At 38.9% G+C, this 20,242-nt stretch overlaps 1 protein-coding gene across 1 annotated transcript in view; it reads left to right on the top strand.

The window, feature by feature from the left end:
* The window catches only part of PARG (poly (ADP-ribose) glycohydrolase), a 111,802-nt gene that overhangs the window by 541 nt on the left and 91,019 nt on the right, over positions 1–20,242 (top strand). Inside the window, exons 2-8 of the mRNA XM_010854515.1 lie at positions 2–68; positions 3,718–3,784; positions 4,367–5,353; positions 6,210–6,393; positions 11,319–11,441; positions 11,577–11,660; positions 16,477–16,551. Of these exons, the coding sequence (XP_010852817.1) occupies positions 2–68; positions 3,718–3,784; positions 4,367–5,353; positions 6,210–6,393; positions 11,319–11,441; positions 11,577–11,660; positions 16,477–16,551 (1,587 nt within the window). The remainder of the gene's footprint in view (position 1; positions 69–3,717; positions 3,785–4,366; positions 5,354–6,209; positions 6,394–11,318; positions 11,442–11,576; positions 11,661–16,476; positions 16,552–20,242) is intronic.

Below are 20,242 nucleotides of genomic sequence, written 5' to 3'. Positions count from 1 at the left end.
CCCGCCGTCCTCGTCAGGCTGCGCCCCGGGCCGGGCGGGACAGCACCGAGGCAGCGCCACCTCTCTTGGTACGTGGGGAAATAAAGCTCTTTGTACTCCTCGGCCCAAACCTCTTTTTGGTCCATCTCAAGAGCCGGGGACGCCAGCACCTTCCTCCCCCTTTTCTAGTCTTGTGTACACCACTCTGAATTCTGAGGTCCCCTTGCTGAGCCCCCAAGGCCACTACTGGGAGAATAGGGTCGCATTTTTCCCACGGCGATTGGTGGTGTGAGAAACCTTGATGAACAGTCACTTACCGGGCGGGAAGTGGTAAGATACTCCATCTGTTTTCTTTTTTCGGGTTTGAGTAATTGCCTTAGTCGTGGCTGCTGCTGTTAAGGAAGTTTAATTGTGGATGTGAAGCTTCAGCCTCTAGATGAAAAGAAAGCTACAAAAAAATATTGTAGCTTATCTCAATTTAGATTCTTAGTCCCTGGATGCAGAGTCGTTAGTCTTAGCTGGCATTAAACTTGGCTGTGGCATACAATGTTGAATAAAAGTTACTTGGTCTCTGTGTTCAGACCCTAAAGTCTATCAGGAGAAATGGACGATTACGGAAGTCAACATAATAAAGCGTAATGGATGTTCCAGTTCATAAGGGAACGGAACTAATAGTAGAGACAGGTGTACCTAATCCAGTTTCTGGGCTCAAAGATCATCTCCCAGCCAGAAGATAAGAATTTTATTCTTAAAAAGAAGAGTAGACTGAAGAGTAATGAGGGGTTAGCTAGATGAAGAGAAGTTAATGAAGTGATCCCAGAGTGCAGCTGATGAATATTGTGGACAGGGGAGAGTAGTGAGAGATGGGGTTGCAGAGAGAGAGGCAAAGATCAGGTCATACTGGGCATGCTGAGGGTTTTGAGCTTTATTTCTAAGGGCAGTAAGAAACTATGCGACCCCATGGACTGCAGCCTTCCAGGCTCCTCCGTCCATGGGGTTTTCCAGGCAAGAGTACTGGAGTGGGGTGCCAACGCCTTCTCCGAAGAAACTATTAAAAGGCTTCAATAGGGGAGTGACTTGATTGGATATATATTTTTTAAATATATATTTACTAAAATATACATATTTTAAAGATCTTTGTTGCTAGTGTGTGGAAAATGAAAAATGAATTGAAAGGGAGCAGAAGTGCAGGCCCAAGACTAGTTAAGGAGTTAGTCTAGATGGGAAATAATGATTTATACTTGGTTGCAGGCAGTAGTTGGAGAAGGAAATGGCAACCCACTCCAGTACTCTTGCTTAAAGAGTTCCGTGGACAGAGGAGCCTGGTGGGCTGCTGTCTATGGGGCTGCATAGAGTCAGACACGACTGAAGCGACTTAGCATGCATACGTGGATTGGAGAAGGAAATGGCAGCCCGCTCCAGTGTTCTTGCCTGGAGAATCCCAGGGACAGAGGAGCCTGGTGGGCTGCCATCTATGGGGTCACACAGAGTTGGACACGACTGAAGTGACTTAGCAGCAGCAGCAGCAGCAGCCTCTTGCTTCTCCTCCTTCACCCTGTTCTCAGGCTTCAGGAATTATAGCAGGAAGCCTGGAGCCAGAGAGAGAACACATTCTCAGCGTCAGAACAGCAGGAGACGCCCTCCCCTCCAGCTGCACTGTCACACTCTTCATAGTTTTTTACGAAATGTTGCCTGCACTCTTTAGGCTCAGTTGCCTTGTCATCAGAGTGCCGTGCTCCGTGTGTGCTATAGGAACCTAGTCATATCATACCATCAAATCTTTACAGTTATGGAGAAAGGTATTTTAAATTCTGACTCAAAAAGTGGATGTTTTTGCCCATTGCTGGTTTGTACTTTGAGGGTTTTCTATATTTGCTGTGTTTGATATAATGAAATTAAATAGAGAAGATGGAACTGTAGAAAAAGTTTCAGAATCAACTGGTTCATTCTCTCTTTTGTGACTGGAATTAATTTTTTCTCTGAAGTCTAATTTGCTGTAGAAGTATTAACTTCATAAAATCACTAAAGTCGTGGTGTTTAATAAGAAATATCAAATATATATGTACAGTTTTTGTGACAGAAACGATTTTCAAAGTGCTGATAAAAGATTTTGACTAGAATGTTAGTATTTAGTATAAAATGTGAATTATATGGCACTCAAATACAGTGATAAATAAATGATTGATTTTCCTGTATCTGGGACGGCGTCTCATGTTACGGTGTTTGAAGGGACTTGGGTAGATAAGAAGGGCTTGTGACCTAAGTTGCCTACATTCTTACATTGCAATTTAGACAGTAGTTGAGAATGTTCAAGATTTTATGTTTTCTTATATGAAAGAGCTTCTCTGGTGGCTCAGATGGAAAAAAATCTGCCTGCAGTGCAGGAGACCTGGGTTCGATTGCTAGGTCAAGAAGATCCCCTGGAGAAGGGAATGGCAACCCACTCTAGTACTCTTGCCTGGAGAATTCCTTGGACAGAAGAGCTTGGTGGCTATAGACCATGGGGTCACAAAGAGTTAGATACAACTGAGCAACTCACACTTTGTTTGTTGTCAGCCTTCTGATGATTCAGTAGGTTTGGGAACCGCTGACCTAGACCAGTACCTTCCTCATCGCTTCTTACGATAGACTCTTGCTTCTTGCCCCTTCACACCAGCAGTCTAGGCTGTGTATCCTGCCTGACTGGGAGCCTCCTAGATTTGAATTCTGGCATTACAGCTCTGAATGTGACTTTTGACGTGATTTTGTACCTCTCTTTATGCGTTTTTTAGGAATCTCTGTGGTTCCTTGCTGACCTTTCAGCCATATTTTCTTTTAATATTTCTCTACCATTGGTTCTGTTGCTTCTGATTTTTTCCCTTAATGTGACTGCATGTTTATTCTTCAAGAACTGTTTATCAGATGATCCCACTTTCTTCAATTCCCTAAAGTAGTCCTTTCCTCAGAAATATCTTAATTTCTTATCAGGGTCTTTTTGACTTCATTTTACTTTTAAAATCTATTATTATTATTATTTTGGTCTGGGCCAGGTCAGTGAAAGTGCCGAATCCTAAACACTAGACCACCAGGGACCTCCCTTAGGATCTCTTTTAATACCACTACTAACTAATAAGTAACATGTACTGAGCATATGGTAAGCAGTTTGCAATGGCTGTTGCTTAATTTAAGCCTCACAATAACCCAAGAGAGACACTATTAATTTGCATGTCTACTGATGAGGAGTCTGAGACACACAGAAGCGGCCCTTCACGAAACACACAGGAAGTCAGAGGAGAGCCAGGGTTTGGACCTAGCTGAAGAGTCCGCCTGCAGTGCAGGAGACACAGAGATGTGGGTTCGATCCCTAGGTCCAGAAGATCCCCTGGAGAAGGAAGTGGCAACCCACTCCCGTTCTCTTGCCTGAAAAATCCCATGGACAGAGGAGCCTGGCAGGCTGTTTAGTCCAAAGGGTCCCAGAGAGTCAGACAATGAGCGACTAAGCACACAAGCTGATTTCAGCATCTGCAGTCTCATCCGCTAGACCATACCAGTTCTTTAAGGTCTGGTCACTTTCTCTTCTCTGCCAAATGTATTTATGTTTATGTTCCTGTATTTTCTCCCGTTGCTTGCACGAGGAAGGAATGATTAATCTTTTTTTAATCCACAGAATCTAGCTTAATGCCTTCCATGTGTATCTGCTGCTCTAGGTGTTTTCTCTTTGAAGGTATGCATGCACACAGATTTTTCTTTTCTTTACAGTTTTCAAACAGAAGACTATAACCAGTTGGATGGACACTAAAGGAATCAAGACAGTGGAATCAGAAAGGTACAGAAACGTGCTTATCTAGAGGGATGAGTAACGTGATGTATGGATGCTGTGTCGTGTTTCATGCTGTTTCTCTCCTTTCTGCTTTCACAACTTTGTTGGCATTTCCGTTGATGCTGTGCACCAGGCATGGTTTAGTATGCTTGAGATGCAGAAATGAAAACGCAGTAGTCTCTGTCTTTAAGAGGCTTACAGTGTAGTGGTGCTGACAGACACCAAAAGCACATGCTTCTTACGTGTGTGATCAACGCCACAGTAAAGATATAAACGAGGCACAGTGGTAGTTAGCGTGTAGAACAGACAGTCAGCTTTACCTTTGCAAGAAAGGCTGCGCAGGAGGTGAACGAAGTATAACACTGCGTTCTGTCTGGTGTTTGCCAGGCACACAGTTGGGAAAAGGGCTTTATAGGCAACTGTGCACAGGTGTGGAGTCATGAAAGGGCATGCTGTATGCTCAGGTAATCACAGGTTTCATTATTGCTATGATATTGTAGGAATGTGTTTGGGTAAGTGACTTTTTTGTGTTGTAAATTCTTTCTATTGTGTCGTAAGTTCTGTTGTATCATTCTTTCTGTTTTACAGTTTGCATAGTAAAGAAAACAACAATACAAGAGAAGAATCCATGATGAGTTCTGTACAAAAAGATAACTTTTATCAACATAACATGGAAAAATTAGAAAATGTTTCTCAACTAGGTTTTGATAAGTCACCAGTTGAAAAAGGTACACAGTATTTGAAGCAGCATCAGACTGCGGCTATGTGTAAGTGGCAGAATGAAGGGCCACACTCAGAACGGCTTTTGGAAAGTGAACCTCCAGCGGTAACTCTGGTACCAGAGCAGTTCAGTAATGCTAATGTCGATCAGTCATCCCCAAAGGATGATCACAGTGACACAAATAGTGAGGAGAGTAGAGATAATCAGCAGTTTTTGACACATGTAAAGCTTGCGAATGCAAAGCAGACGATGGAAGATGAACAGGGCAGAGAAGCCAGAAGCCACCAGAAGTGTGGCAAGGCTTGCCATCCTGCAGAAGCCTGTGCAGGGTGTCAGCAGGAGGAGACAGACGTGGTGCCAGAGAGCCCCTTGTCGGACACTGGCTCTGAGGATGTTGGTACTGGACTGAAAAATGCCAACAGATTGAATAGACAAGAAAGTAGTCTAGGAAATTCTCCTCCATTTGAGAAAGAAAGTGAACCTGAGTCACCAATGGATGTAGATAATTCCAAAAATAGTTGTCAGGATTCAGAAGCAGATGAAGAGACAAGTCCAGGTTTTGATGAACAGGAAGATAGCAGTTCTGCTCAAACAGCAAATAAACCTTCAAGGTTCCAACCAAGAGAAGCTGACACTGAGTTGAGGAAGCGGTCCTCTGCTAAGGGAGGTGAGATTCGATTACATTTCCAATTTGAAGGAGGAGAGAGTCGAGCTGGAATGAATGATGTGAATGCCAAACGACCTGGAAGTACTTCTAGCCTGAATGTAGAGTGCAGAAATTCTAAGCAACATGGGAGAAAGGATTCTAAAATCACAGATCATTTCATGAGAGTGCCCAAAGCAGAGGACAAAAGGTAATTTTTACCATCAAGAGTGTCTTCAATAGGGTAATGTGTTATATAATTTTGTGAGGGGGAGTTTCACAAAGTTATGGTTTGCACTGAAGGCAAGAAATAGTTGTCTTTCTTATTAATTAATAATGCATAATTTAAACTTAGACTCAAATGTTAAATTCTAAAAATCACAGAAACAGAAAAGAAGTAAATAATCAGATTTTAGTTTCGTGAACTTCCTTCTGAGATTTATGGGAATTACTCGACCATAAATACGATAGTAACTACTGTTATCTTAGGCTACTGTATATGCATTTTCTCTAACGCTCTGACAGCAGGCAGGTGGTATTGCACTCACTTCACAAATGAGAAAACTGAAATTGGTTAGAAAATTCACTGAAATTATGTAACTTGTGGGGAGTAAAGCTGGGATTTAAATCCCAGCTTGTATGATTACAAAAAAATGTAAGTATAAAAATTATCTTAAAGCCCACTCCATAATTTTTGTGATCTCTTATGGCAAGCATGCCATAGTAAGTTCACTTCATTGAAAATTCTTATCTAGAGTCCTAAGGAGTAGCTGATACTCTGAACCATGACTCGTTTGGCAGTGTACCTGTTTTACAAGGCCCCTTTTTCAGAAGGTGATTTACATGTGTTTGGAAATTCCTTCCACAGACTAGTGAAAATAAGCTCTGGGGTTTTACTGTAAGCCTTACAAGGTTTTTTGTTGTTTTGTTTTTTCTAAATACCAAGGAGAAAGAGCAAGTTTGGCACATTTTAAACAATAACTTCTGGGTAAGTGTTTTTACTTGTGTATCTAAGTGAATTTAAACAGTGAGTGGTTTGTGATTGAATATATATGTTTTGATCTTAGAAAAGAACAATGTGAAATGAAACATCAAAGAACAGAAAGGAAGATCCCTAAATACATTCCACCTCACCTTTCTCCAGATAAGAAATGGCTTGGAACTCCTATTGAGGAGATGAGGAGAATGCCAAGGTGTGGGATCCGGCTGCCTCCCTTGAGACCATCTGCCAATCACACAGTGACTATTCGGGTAGATATTACCTCTTACCTATAAAGAGAGAAGGTGCTAAGTTTCAGTTTATTGTGATACTTGTGAAAAACAGACCAATGCATAAAAAGTCTTGCTCTTTTCTGCGTATATAAAGTACTGAGAAGTTTATAGAAAAGAGAAATATAATGATAGGTTACTTAACACGGTACTTAACAAATCCGTAAGATGAATCACTGTTAACTGCTGAGGGTATTGAATATTCTGTAGCATTAAGAAAGTTCATTGAATTAAAAAATTCAATTGACAGTATTTATTGAGTACCCACTACATGTTAGATACTACAACTCAAAATTGTATGTTGTTTAGTATTCTCAAATTATTCTCCAGTTTTGTCCTCTTTCTGAGCTCTAGATTCTTCTAGACATCCCCATCACTGTCCCTTAGGTATCTCAAACTCAGCATTTCTAAAACCAACCTCATCTTAAAAATACCTGTGGTTAACTGTACGTGATGTGAAGTTGGCCAACGTAATCATTTTTACGTGTACATTTCAGCGGCAGTGTTTACAGCCATTACCACGTTCATCTCCGGGAATTGTTCATCTTCCTGCACATAAGCTCTGCCTACTAAATAGTAACATCTCATTCCTCACTCACCCTGGTAACCTCTTTCATACTTTTCGTGGGTTCTTTAAAAAAAAACAACAAAAACTCTATTGAGCATTTTAAGTGTTTAGTTATATTTAGTTAGTTTACTGAGTTAGGCAACCATTACCGTAATCCAATCTTAAAATATGTCTGTCACTCTTAGAGTAGTTGTAAATATTCATATTTTAGGAATTCTCTGGCTCGCCAGTGGTGAGGACTCAGCGCTTTCACTGCCGTGGGCCTGGGTTTGATGCCTGGTCAGGAAATTAACATCCCACAAGCCATGTGGCATGGCCAACAAAAACAACAAAAAAAAGAACCCATGCAGGATTAAATATTCATCTCATTTATTAGATTCTATACTAGATTTCACAGGGGCTACTTTAAAAAAAATCTCTGTTCTTATACAACTTAGCCTGCTGCTGCTGCTGCTAAGTCGCTTCAGTCGTGTCCAACTCTCTGCGACCCCACAGAGGGCAGCCCACCAGGTTCCCCCGTCCCTGGGATTCTCCAGGCAAGAACACTGGAGTGGGGTGCCACTGCCTTCTCCAGTGCTTGAAAGTGAAAAGTGAAAGGGAAGTCGCTCAGTTGTGTCCCACTCGTAGCGACACCATGGACTGCAGCCCACCAGGCTCCTCCGCCCATGGGATTCTCCAGGCAAGAGGACTGCAGTGGGGTGCCATCGCCTTCATGTGATTAAATATTCTGAAGTACGGAATTCATTAGTGTGGTTAGGTAAAAGTGACATTGAGCAGGGTGGTGGAGTTTGAGCTGAGTTCTTAAAGATGAGAGGAAATTTCTGAAATGGAGTTAGTAAGGCAAGGGAATTCCAGATAGATATATAACCTTTATAGGAAAAGGCTGTGGAGTTTAAAACTTTTACAAATGGAAAGCAGTTGATTTGCTGGAACTGAGTATTTGGATGGAAAATGGTGGAAGAGAAGACTTGAAAAGTAGTTTGGGTCCATTTGTAGAGGGCTTTAGGTATCAGAATCTGAGTCTATAAGAAATTGAATCTATAAGAATTGGAAATCATGGAAATGTCTGTGCAGACAATAGTTGTACTACATACATGGCAAGGTTGATCAGATGGCTATATGTAAGGATTACTGAAGAGAGGATACATTGGAAACAGGAAAAAGAGCTCGGTTAAGAGATGAAGAGGAAGCAAACAGTGATGATCAAATTGTGCTTCATGAGAGTGGCTCAGGGCTTCTTTTGATATTGACTCAAATTTCTTTTCTAAACTGTATATTTAACTATGAAAAACGTCTTGTGAAAGAATTAATGTGTGTTTACTTTTAAAAATGCTGAATACCGTTTTTTTTTTGTTTGTTTGTTTTTTTGCTTAATACCATATTTTAACCAGCAGGTTTTACCAAGAGAACTCATTTTTGTGCAGGTCATAGAATCAGTGTTCTCTTGCTACTGCTGTTTGAAGCATTTCCTTAAACATCAAAATAACAGTGTAAAAAAGTTACCATCTGCCAGCTGTTTAGGTGTGCGGTTAGGATTTTCTTACTATTGGATGAGAGAATAAATAGATTGATGAAAGCTTTAGCTGTCATCTCTCTCAATTTCATAGTTCTTCAGTTGGTCTCTTTGCTATTGATAGAATAAAGTCACTCTAAAAATTATATTTATTAAAATAGCTTTTATTTAAATATAATGATTTTGTATTAGAATTCGTAGGGAGAAAAGAGTTCTGCTCTTTGAAAAAGTTTGGAAATAACTGAGACAGGGTAGTAATTGTGGGCATATAAAAGAATAAATGCAAATTGTTTTGAGATTATATTGATAGGACTCTGTGAATTCTCTAGTATGGGTGATAGGGGAAAAGGAGGCATTGACAATGTGTGTGAAATTGAGAAAAGGCTTGAGTGACCGACAAGATGTTAATGGTTAAGATTTGGAAAAAAGATTGATCAGAAGGAATAAGTGATGTTTTGACTTTTCCTGCTTCCTCCCTCCCACTGCCCACAAAGAAAACCTGAAGCATCTTATACCGTCATTAATTAATCTCTGTAATTACTGTTTGTCAAATATCCAATGAATTTATAAAAGTTTTATTACAAAAGTAATACAGGGTCAATGAAAAAAGTTTAAGAATTTGGTGTGTTTTCTTCTAGATTCTTTTTCCTGAATATGGTGGTAGTATGCTACATGTATAATTAATAGTTGTTAAATAGAAGTCCTTAGTTACATTTCTAAGATGCCAGATATTAATAGTTACAGCATTGAAGTCATAATACAAAGCTGACACTTAGTGTTAGAAATGGAAGATAATCTGAAATTGCATGGACACGATAATGCTTATCTGTAAATGCACTCATGCATACAACACACACTCACACACAAACATGTACACACATATAGGCAAACACATGTATAGGCATGTGCTGTACACATGCGTACACATATTTAAACTACAGACACCCAAAAATACGTATATTCTTACGTATTATGTTCCCCTGTGTGTGGAGCTCTCCTGGTACCTGTTTTTGTCACCTTAGATTACATGGACGATCTTTACAGAGTCACCTTTGGGGTCCCCATATGGATTGATGGATAGGCAGGATTGATGTCTCAGCCACTTTTGACTCTTGAACGTCCCTTATTGTTTCCTCCTTGGAATATTCTCATCCTTTGGCTTCTTAGACACCGTATATTCCTGATTTTCTTCCTGCCTCCTTAAACCCTTGCTTTATTCCTTTTCGCTTTTTTTCTACATGTGGCGCTTAAACGTTAGAGTTCCCCAGGACTTTTTCATAGGTCCTCTTATTTTTTCCTCTCTTGGAGTAGTCTTAAACACACTTGTGGTTTTAATGGTTACCTGTATAAAAGGCCTACAAGTTTATTTCTCTTGGGTTGCAGGCTTTTAAGGAAGCTGCCTATTTAACAGTCTTTCCTTCCATAGGCAGTTCCCTTTTTTTTGTCTTTCACCTTTTCCTACTTCTTTTTCACCTTTGGAGTTGAGCTCAATTGCTACTTCCTCAAAGAAGGATTCCCTAAGCTCACCATGTAAGTTAAAATTGTCTAGAAAGATTCTTGTGGCATTACGAACCTCTCATTCATAGCATCTTACAGTTGAAATTTTATATTGTGTAATTATTTGATGATCTTCAGTGAAGTTCTGATTCATGTTATAGTATGGATGAACCTTGAATATATATATGTATATGTATATATTTATCCACGTGCATATATACACATTTCAGGCAAAAGGAGAAGGGGGCAGCAGAGGATGAGATGATTAGATAGCATCACCAACTCTGGACGTGAATTTGCGCAAACTCCAGGAGATAGTTGGAGGACAGAGAAACCTGGTGTGCTGCAGGCCCCAGGGTCACCAAGAGGCGGATACGACTTAACAACTGAGCAGCAGCAACAGTGTGTGTGTGTGTATAGTTGACCCTTGAATAGTCTGAAGGTTAGGGTGCCAACCTTCTGGGTATCAAAAATCCGAGTATAACTTACAGTTGGCCCTCCGTATCTGAGGCTCCACATTCAGCTATTCAGTCAACTGCTGATTGTGCGGTGCTGTGGTATGTATTTATTGAAAAAGATAATTGTGTAAGTGGACCTGTGCAGTTCAAACCCATGTTGTTCAAAGATCAACTGTACATATATAAACACTTAACACATGTTAAAAACATACATGTTTGGCTCAGTGTGAATACTCAAAATACAAAGTTAATATAGTTATTATTCTTAAGTTTAGAGTCCAGTGCAGGAGGGGAAAAAGTGTGCTCTAGTATGATGATGAGCCAATAAAATGAGAGAAGAAGCTTACTGCCTATTAGAAAGTTTTTAAAGACTTCTTACAGGAAATGAAAATTGAGCTGAGTATTGAAGGTTGATGTTTAAATAGATGGTGTTTTGGGTAAAAGAGGATGTTAAAAATTGGAATCATTTAGAATCTATATAGGCAGAAGGGAGCCATTATAGGATTAGAAGGTTGGGGATACTTTAGAAAGATAATATAATTCCCAAGTGGGGAGAAGGGTTTTATGTGGGATGAATGTATCTGGGAGCAGTTGGGAGTTAGGGAGAGGGATAGAAAGCTGTTACCAGAAATTCAGTCAAGGATTAACAAGGCCCGGGGAACTGGATGGGATGAAGGTAGAGTGCCCAGGACATGATGATTTGGAAACTAACTAAAGGTAAGGAGTAGGAAAAGCTGAAAAAGACTTAGCGAGATTTCTTGCCTAGGAGCTGGTCTGTATTTTTATAGCATTTACTTCAGCTGATTTCTTTGGATTATTTTACAGAAGATATGCCTAGTTTTTATGCACTTACAGTTTTCTTGCATTTCAGGTAGATCTTTTGCGAATAGGAGAAGTTCCTAAACCTTTCCCAACACATTTTAAAGATTTGTGGGACAACAAGCATGTTAAGATGCCTTGTTCAGAACAAAACTTGTACCCTGTGGAAGATGAGGTGAGAACAAAACTGAGCAGAACTCATGCTCTTTTAGTCTCTGAAAGACATTTTGATGCTTGCTGTTTGGCTTCTGATTCCGCCATGTTACAGAGAACTTGGAATAGTCTCTTCGTGTTTTTCTTTTCCTTAAAGAATGGTGAGCGAGCTGCAGGGAGCCGGTGGGAACTCATTCAGACTGCACTTCTCAACAGGTTCACTCGGCCCCAGAACCTGAAGGTGCGTTCTTCTGTAATTTTTGTCTCTTACCTGTATTTCTTAGAGATGAGCCCTGGTTCGACCCCAAAACTGAAGGTGTGTTCTTTTGTAATTTTTGTCTCTTACATGTAGTTCTTAGAGATGAGCCCTGGTCTTTTCCTTCAGAGATGTTGTTTGATCTTTAACAGACTTAGGTAACAGCATTATTTATATGCAAAGTGCTTGCTTCCTGAGGAACTCTTTTTAGAGACATTCTTGGTTTCTCCTCCGTCTCTAGGCAATGAGTAGAAGAATTGAGAGTTGTAAATGACTTGCCTGGAGCCACACGGAATAATTTGGAGAACCAGAAATAAGACCTGTTTCTTGATTCCCCATCCAATTTCTTTTGATCCTGGGCTTTGCTTTTCTTTTTGTTTTAGAATTACCCTGCTTCTGAAATGTTTGAAAGTAAATCAGGGAAGAATTACGACTTCAGCATTGTTTGCCCGAAGGGAAGCTGAGTTTGCTAATGATTAAACATTGTACTTTTTATTGCTTTTAATAACAGCTTCTAGCAGTTTCATAATTTATTAATCTTACATTTTGGCAATAATTTATTTTTTTGATTTAAAAAATATTTCGTTTAAGTCCATAAGGGCAACCATTAGATTGTTTTGAGTATATGTTTATTTTTGGCACTATAGCCTTATATAAGCTTTTAAAAGTTTTTACAACTATAAACAGATTTTTTATACTTCTGTAAAACTGGCTTTGTTCTCTTTGAGAAATTAATTTGTTATGTACTGTTTCTTAGATTTCATACTGATTTTTCATTTATACTTACAAGTTATTCTTAACTTTCTGTACCTTTTCCATCGCTCCCTTTTTTTTTTCCTTAGCTCTTATTTTCCCTTCAAATGAAAAACTGTGATACATTGTACCATAATATATTTTGGAAATTTCATTTCTTAGGGATAGTGTTTCTCAGACTTATAATTACTTTTTTTAAATGGGAGAAATTCTCAGGGTCTGCCAGAGCTTACTTATTGTTAATATGTTAATTACACGTGCACAAACATAAACATATATTAATTACATATGTACAAACATAAAACTAAATAAATCTCTTTATACTTATATCCAGTTATATCAATTTGATTTTTTCCATTTTAAACATTTTGACCCATCGTTTGAGTTGTGTTCATTATCACTGTGAAGACAATTTGTAATCAGTATTTGCTTTTCGCACAGATTTGTAAACACATATCTGAGCCCCAGAATAGTATACTGATAAACTTAAAAGTTATACTGTATAAAGGAAAAATTCTTTGTGTTTACTACTTTTTAACTTATCAGAGTTGGTGACTGTTGGTAGAGGGAAAGATGGGGGTCTCTATGCAGAATATCAGCTTGCAAATAAATACGTTAGGTCCAGGTTTTTAAGAATTTGACATTCCTGTACTGCAGTGCATCTTAGGTACTTCTTTATTTAAAATACCAGCTTTCGTTTCTACAGTGTGTTGTTTTTCTGGCCTTTGTATTCATTCCAAAGTGAATGAATTAAATTCACTGCAGCCATGTAATTAAAAGACACTTGCTCCTTGGAAGAAAAGCAATGACAAACCTAGAGAGCATATTAAAAAGCAGAGACATTACTTTGCCAACAAAGATTTGTCTAGTCAAGGCTATGGTTTTTCTAGTAGTTACGTATGGATGTGAGAGTTGGACTATAAAGAAAGCTGAGCACTGAAGAATTGATGCTTTTGACCTGTGGTGTTGGAGAAGACTCGAGAGTCCCTTGGACTGCAAGGGGATCAAATCAGTCAATCCTAAAGGAAATCAGTCCTAAATAGTCATTGGAAGGACTGATGCTGAAGCTGAATCTCCAATACTTTGGCCACCTGATGCTGGGAAAGATTGAAGGCAGGAGGAGAAGGGGTCAACAGAGTATAGATGGTTGGATGGCATCACTGATTCGATGGACATGAATTTGGGCAAGCTCCGGGAGTTGGTGATGGGCAGGGAACCTGGCATGCTGCAGTCCATGGGTTCACAGAATCAGACATGACTGAGTGACTGAACTGAGCTGATTCTTCCAAAACCACATTTATAAACTCTCAAGTACAAGCAGACCAATCAGGAATACTGTCCAGACTCTATATGAAAAACACTAATTTAGGGCCTTTAATAGCCTTACCAACAGGATTATTTAAGAATTTACATATTTTTCCTTTAAACACAAATACATAATAATCATAGTGTCCTAAATTACATTGCTGCTCACCTCTTTTAGCAATTCCTTAGTGTGCCATGATTATTTTAAAAAGGGGTAATTAATCTGAATTTCCCTTTCTTGTTTATTTTACGGTAGATTCAGCGTAACAGAGTAATCTATCGAGATTTTCTTCTCTCTACTTAACGGTAATTGTTTCCTTTGCTGAAGAAGCACGATGAGAGGGAGGGAAAACATTAAATCCTTCTTATAGAATATAATAATATTTTCGCTATTTTTTTTAATGCCATTTGATGTCAAATTAAGAGGGATTAGAGATGTTAGATGGCAACCCACTCCAGTGTTCTTGCCTGGAGAATCCCAGGGGCGGGGAAGTCTGGTGGGCTGCCGTCTCTGGGGTCACACTGGACATGACTGGACATGACTGAAGCGACTTAGCAGCAGCAGAGATGTTATAAGTTTATAAAAGCAACAGTGTCCTCAAAAGTTGGTTTACACTGTAGTATTTCTATGAATAATATGTCTGATAATTTGCAAAGAATGGACTTCTTTGTGCTTTAAGTTGTATTTATTGTGAATTACGAACTGAAAAAAAAAACAAACCACTCATCTAAGAGTACTGTATGGAGTAGCACCCAGGCTTCCCAGGTGGGGCTAGTGGTAAACAACCTGCCTGGCAATGCAGGAGGCATAAGAGACACGGGCTCCATTCTTGGGTCAGGAGGATCCCCTGGAAGAGAGCATGGCAAGCCACTGCATTATTCATGCCTGGAGAATCCCTGTGGACAGAGGGGCCAGGTGGACTGCAGTCATAGGGTTGCATGAAGTTGGACACGACTGAAGCGACTTAGCCTGCACACGGTTTTCCTGGGGATTAGGAGGCCTCCTGGTGGACGACTTTTGAGACTTGAAGACTGAAGTAAAGTCAATATGAGTTAGGAGTTAATGCTAATTATACAACTCCATTAAAGAATTAGAGTATAAATGCTATTTAGAATGTTTTTCCTTACCAACTTTGAGGAATAATTTACATATAAGATAGTACATCCTTTTAGAGGATGTAACTTGATTAAGTTTGCCATTTGCTTATACACTTGAAGCTCTCACTGCAGCCAAGATACAGAGTGTTGCTGTCACCCTGCAGAGATTTTTCTTACCCTCTGTGATCCGTTTCCTCTTTCTGCACTGGCTGCGGGCAACTGTTGATCTGCCTTTAAAAAAAAAAAAAACAACAACAACGAAATATCGGCTGCATTTTCTTTGAATGGAATCATGTGTGAGGTGTGCTCGTGTGTCTGGCTTCTCTCACTTAGGTGAAGATCTTTGCAATTCATCTGTGTTGTTGAGTGTATCAGGAGCTTGTTACACTATATGCATTGTCTATCTGTGTGCTGTTCCAGACATTGCTATTTAATATTTTGTTTGAGGTCCTGAAATCAAATACCAGTAATTTTGGGGAAAAAATTCTTAGAATCTTTTCCTTCTTAATGGAAAATGTATTATAGCTGTGAGAGTAAATTAAACTGTTTATCTTGTCATGGTATTTCATGGTTGACGACTTTTCCTTTTTCAAGGAACTTGGATATCTTCTTATTTGAAGTAGATTATATACTTTTTTATTGGCTCATTTCTTTTAGCCGAGATGCTTGGTGATAATTGATGTGACATGAAGTATTTTTCAGGAAGCTCTTTGGCAGAATGTTGACTTTTAAAACCTTTCTTCAGTGATGAGGAAGTTTAGGTTTATAGTAATAATCTAGCACGATGTTTTTCATACTTCATATACCTTCAGTAAAAAATCTTGAGGTGTATATTGCAATTATAAATGGTTTTTTATAAATTCTCTATTATTTTAATATGTATTATAAAATATAATCAAATAGAAATTTAAAAGCAGGCAATATAATAGTTCTTTCTGTGTAACTAATGGATTGTCTTATGTCTACCCCACAGGTAAAGTACTGCCTATTCAGGCAGTTAGGGATAAGGAAAAGAAGGAAATGGCAACCCACTCCAGTATTCTTGCCTGGAGAATCCTATGGACAGAGGAGCCTTGCAGGCTCCAATCCACAGGGCCACAGAGTCCGACAGGACTGAAGCGGTGTAGCGTGTAGCATTCAGACAGTGAGGATCACACCAGTAGATGGCACACTAGCTTGACCTCAGTCTCTTTTCTTTATTGCTCTCTTCCCCAGGGAGCCTTTTTGGATTTCCCCTGATTTACTCCCCTAATGGAATCTCAGTGCTAGCACACTGCATGTCTGTGTATGCAGTGTGACCCTAGTAAAGACCAAAGTCACTGCTATTACTATTTCCTTTGTTTTAACCCTCAAGATCCAATTTTTGTCCATTTGGATTATATTGCTTCTGTTTCGAGTACATGTTTTAGAGTAATTATATTTCCCCCTCTATTACTTGACCTTTCTAATCTCAGTTTTCTTAAGTGAATACTAAAAATTAGTATGCATTCTGTTCATTCATAACTGCTGATATGGAGTAGCTAATGATGGAAGAAACTTGTCGAACATTAAGAAATACACTGGAAATAATTCATAAAGGAGACAGGCTATTCCTAGATAATTCACTTTACTGTATCATGACTTTTTATTTATGCTTTTTCCATAGGATGCTATTCTGAAGTACAATGTGGCATATTCTAAGAAATGGGACTTTACAGCTTTGATTGATTTCTGGGATAAGGTAAAAGTATGCTTATTTCTTAAACTATGAAACTAACTAATATAATATCTCTAATGGAGAAGTTGGAGAAAAATGCACATAGTTCTGTCATACTAACACCATTATCATCTTTTATTTTTATCAGAAATATTTCCTGTTACTTTTGTGTGGCTAATTTTTAATTGTGCTTTAGTCTCTCATTATATGCATTTCCTATTGTATTATTGTACCATTTTCAGTATTATCAAATGACTGCATAATATTTCATGCCTAGATTTTGAGAATTTAATGATTCCCATATCAAACACCTAAAGTTGCATCAATTTTACTTGGTTTTACTGTAGTAATATCTTTATATGTGTATGTATATAAATGTATATATATGTTTTCCCAAATCTGATGTTGTTTCTTTAGGTGATTCCCAGAAATTAAATGGCTAGGTCAAAAGCCACAACTTTTATGGCCTGGGATTTATGCTATAGAATCATATTCGCCAAAGGAGTCTGTAGCAATTTAGTCTTCTCTCAGCACGGTGAAGAATACCACTGTGATAGTATTGTTAGAAGAATGGATTTTATCCACTTTGAATGAATGGCAGTATATGTGTGTGTGTGTGTGTGTATATATTTTTTTAACATTTTGTTTTGATATGATAGATTCACAGGAAATTGTAAAGAAATATACAGGGAAGGTCTCACTTACTCTTTATTCTGTCTTCCCCAGTGTTGATTGCTTAAGTAAGTATAATTCAGCATCAAAACCAGGACACTGACACAAGACCTTATTTAGAGTGTACTAGTTATACTCACTTGTGTATGTAGTTACGCCTTAAACTGGATACAGTTGTTAGTTTTGACAGGAAGTAATGCTTATATTTGATGCCTTGTGATGGCAATAAAGCATGCCATGGATTAATATACCTCTGTCACCTCGCTGTGAGGTAAGGAAGTAATTTTTCCTCTCTTCTGAATCAGTCTGCTCAGGACGTTGTTTCTCTTTTATCTGGTGACCTTGCCCAGAAGCAGCCCTGTAAGAGTGGTATGTGGCAAGTTTTGGTGTGTTTAGTGTAGATCATAAAATGAGACGATTGCTAGGTGCTGATGATAGTTTTATAGTTGTCGAGAGAGAGGAGTTATTACATTTTTGACCTTCTAGGTTTTATTTACTTTGTAAACCTGTGGGAGGGTTGGGGGAGTCCTCACAGTTGTACCAAATATTCATTTCTGCTTTATTTAAGTTTTTCTATTTTTGTAGTTATATGTAGATATAAAAGCATATTTAAAATATTAATAACGTAAAGCTATGTTGCACAAGTTCGTCATTTTTAGCCTTAATGGTTACATAATACTCCATCAAATGATGTATCATTTGCTTAGCCAGTCCAGTATTAGAGATTAAGGGATTCTTTTTGTGTAAATCATGTCTAGATATTAAGGCTCTTCTCTATGGCTGTTATTCTGTCATTGTCAGTGTGCTTAACAGTAGACCTTGGATGTTTAAACGGTTGCGTGTTTTTCTGTCCTTCAAATCTCCAGATGTAGTAATATAGAACTTCACCATGCCACAGCTCACAGGGGTAACATTGCTCGGGATTGCAGGGCTTAGTGAGAAGTACGTATTAGACAGTTAGACATATATGTGCGTGGAATTGGAGTAAAAGGAGGTCTTGAGTGGAAGGGAAACAGGTGTTTGGCTAGGTTTTAAATTATAAATGAATTATATTTGCTTTTCATTAACAGTATTTAGGAATTCTTTACTTAAATATCACATTCCACTCTGAAAGGCTTATTTTGCTAAGAAAAAAAATGAAGTTTAAATTTAAGATCATATCAGTTTTAATATTTTACACTTTATTTGGGGGCTGTTAACATTTATCTTGTTAAACCTTGCTTTGGCTAGTTCTATAAGGAATAGGTTTTTTAAGCTCATATACCTTAGAACAGGAGGTGTTAATATAAACAGTCATTAGTGTGATTCCATGCTATAGTTATTACGTAAATGCTGGTATTTAGTGTAAGAAATAAGAGACCCAGAATCATGGTAATCCTGCTGTGTGAGCGCCCTTATTTAGGATGAAAGTGAGAAGTATTGACTAAGCTTTTTTTTATTTTGTCAGAGACCAGGGAGGATTACAGAAATCAATCTGTTATTTTGTGATTTATAATTAAGTATCTAGATGCTACCGACTTGCAATGGCCGTTATTTAGTATTTTTTTGCATCTTGAATGCTAATATTGGTCTTCCTCCCTGCCAGCTGTTGGAAATGCTGGGAAAAAATAATCTGTGTTTTATGGCCCTCCTGTGTGGTGTTCCACAAAATTAAATTCAAACACTTCTATAATTTGTGTTCTAAATGCATCGATACACTTATTGCTGGCATTTTTCACAGCAAAGTATAGCAAAATGTCCTATATATTAGGAAAGTTTCTCTGTTAATGCATTTTGTGCTGTGCTTAGTCGCTCAGTCATGTCCGATTCTCTTGTGACCCCATGGACACAGCCGCCAGGCTCCTCTGTCCATGGGATTCTCCAGGCGAGAATACTGGAGTGGGGTGCCATGGCCTCCCCCAGGGGATCTTCCCAGCCCAGGGATTGAACCCAGGTCTCCCGCACTGCAGGCAGCTTCTTTACCGTCTGAGCTACCAGAGAGCCCATTAATGCATTTTCGAGGTGCTTTAAATACTCCCACCTCACATAAGCTGTGGCCCATTTCTTTTTGTTCTCAGTGAATTAGCTTGTGAAGCTCACACAGCATGTTAAGGTAGTAGTGACTGAAGAGGGCGTGGGAGTGGGGTGTTTGCTCCTGTTCCTGTGGTCCTGGTTTCAATTTCTGGACTTGGATAGTACTTAAAAATGTATGTTTGCCTTATCATCATTCATTAGGCCGTCCATATTTGATATATTCTGTGTACTTTTTGAACATATATTTCACAGTAAATGTAAATGTCAATTCAAAATAAAGAACTTTAATTCTAAAATTGGTTTGTATAGTAAATTTTTTCAGTAAATGGAATAGTTGTTGAAAGGAAACCTAAGGTTTTAGCGACTATTTCATCTTCTTTTCCGGTTTTAGTTTTATGTCTGCAGTAGAAAAGATAGGAATGAATAGGCCTCTTGTTTTCTCACTTGTGTTCAGTTCAGTTCAGTCACTCAGTCGTGTCCAGCTCTTTGCGACCCCATGAACTGCAGCACGCTAGGCCCCCTGTCCATCACCAATTCCCAGAGTCCACCCAAACCCATGTCCATCGAATTGGTGATGCCACCCAACCATCTCATCCTGTGTTGTCCCTTTCTCCTCCTGCCCTCAATCTTTCCCCAAATCAGGGTCTTTTCAAATGAGTCAGCTCTTCACATCAGGTGGCCAAAGTATTGGAGTTTCAGCTTCAACGTCAGTCCTTCTAATGAACACCCAGGACCGATCTCCTTTAGGATGGACTGGTTGGATCTCCTTGCAGTCCAAGGGACTCTGAAGAGTCTTCTCCAACACTACAGTTCAAAAGCATCAATTCTTCGGCACTCAGCTTTCTTTATAGTCCAACTCCCACATCCATACATGACCACTGGAAAAACCATAGCCTTGACTGTACGGACCTTTGTTGACAAAGTAATGTCTGTGCTTTTTAATATGCTGTTTAGGTTGGTCATAACTTTCCTTACAAGGAGTAAACGTCTTTTAATTTCATGGCTGCAGTCACCATCTGCAGTGATTTTG

The sequence above is a fragment of the Bison bison genome, unplaced genomic scaffold (genome assembly GCF_000754665.1).
Source record: "Bison bison bison isolate TAMUID 2011002044 unplaced genomic scaffold, Bison_UMD1.0 scf7180017864341, whole genome shotgun sequence".
NCBI lineage: Eukaryota > Metazoa > Chordata > Mammalia > Artiodactyla > Bovidae > Bison > Bison bison.
The sequence above is the reverse complement of the archived record's forward strand: the minus strand, read 5'-3'. Positions and strand labels throughout refer to the sequence as shown.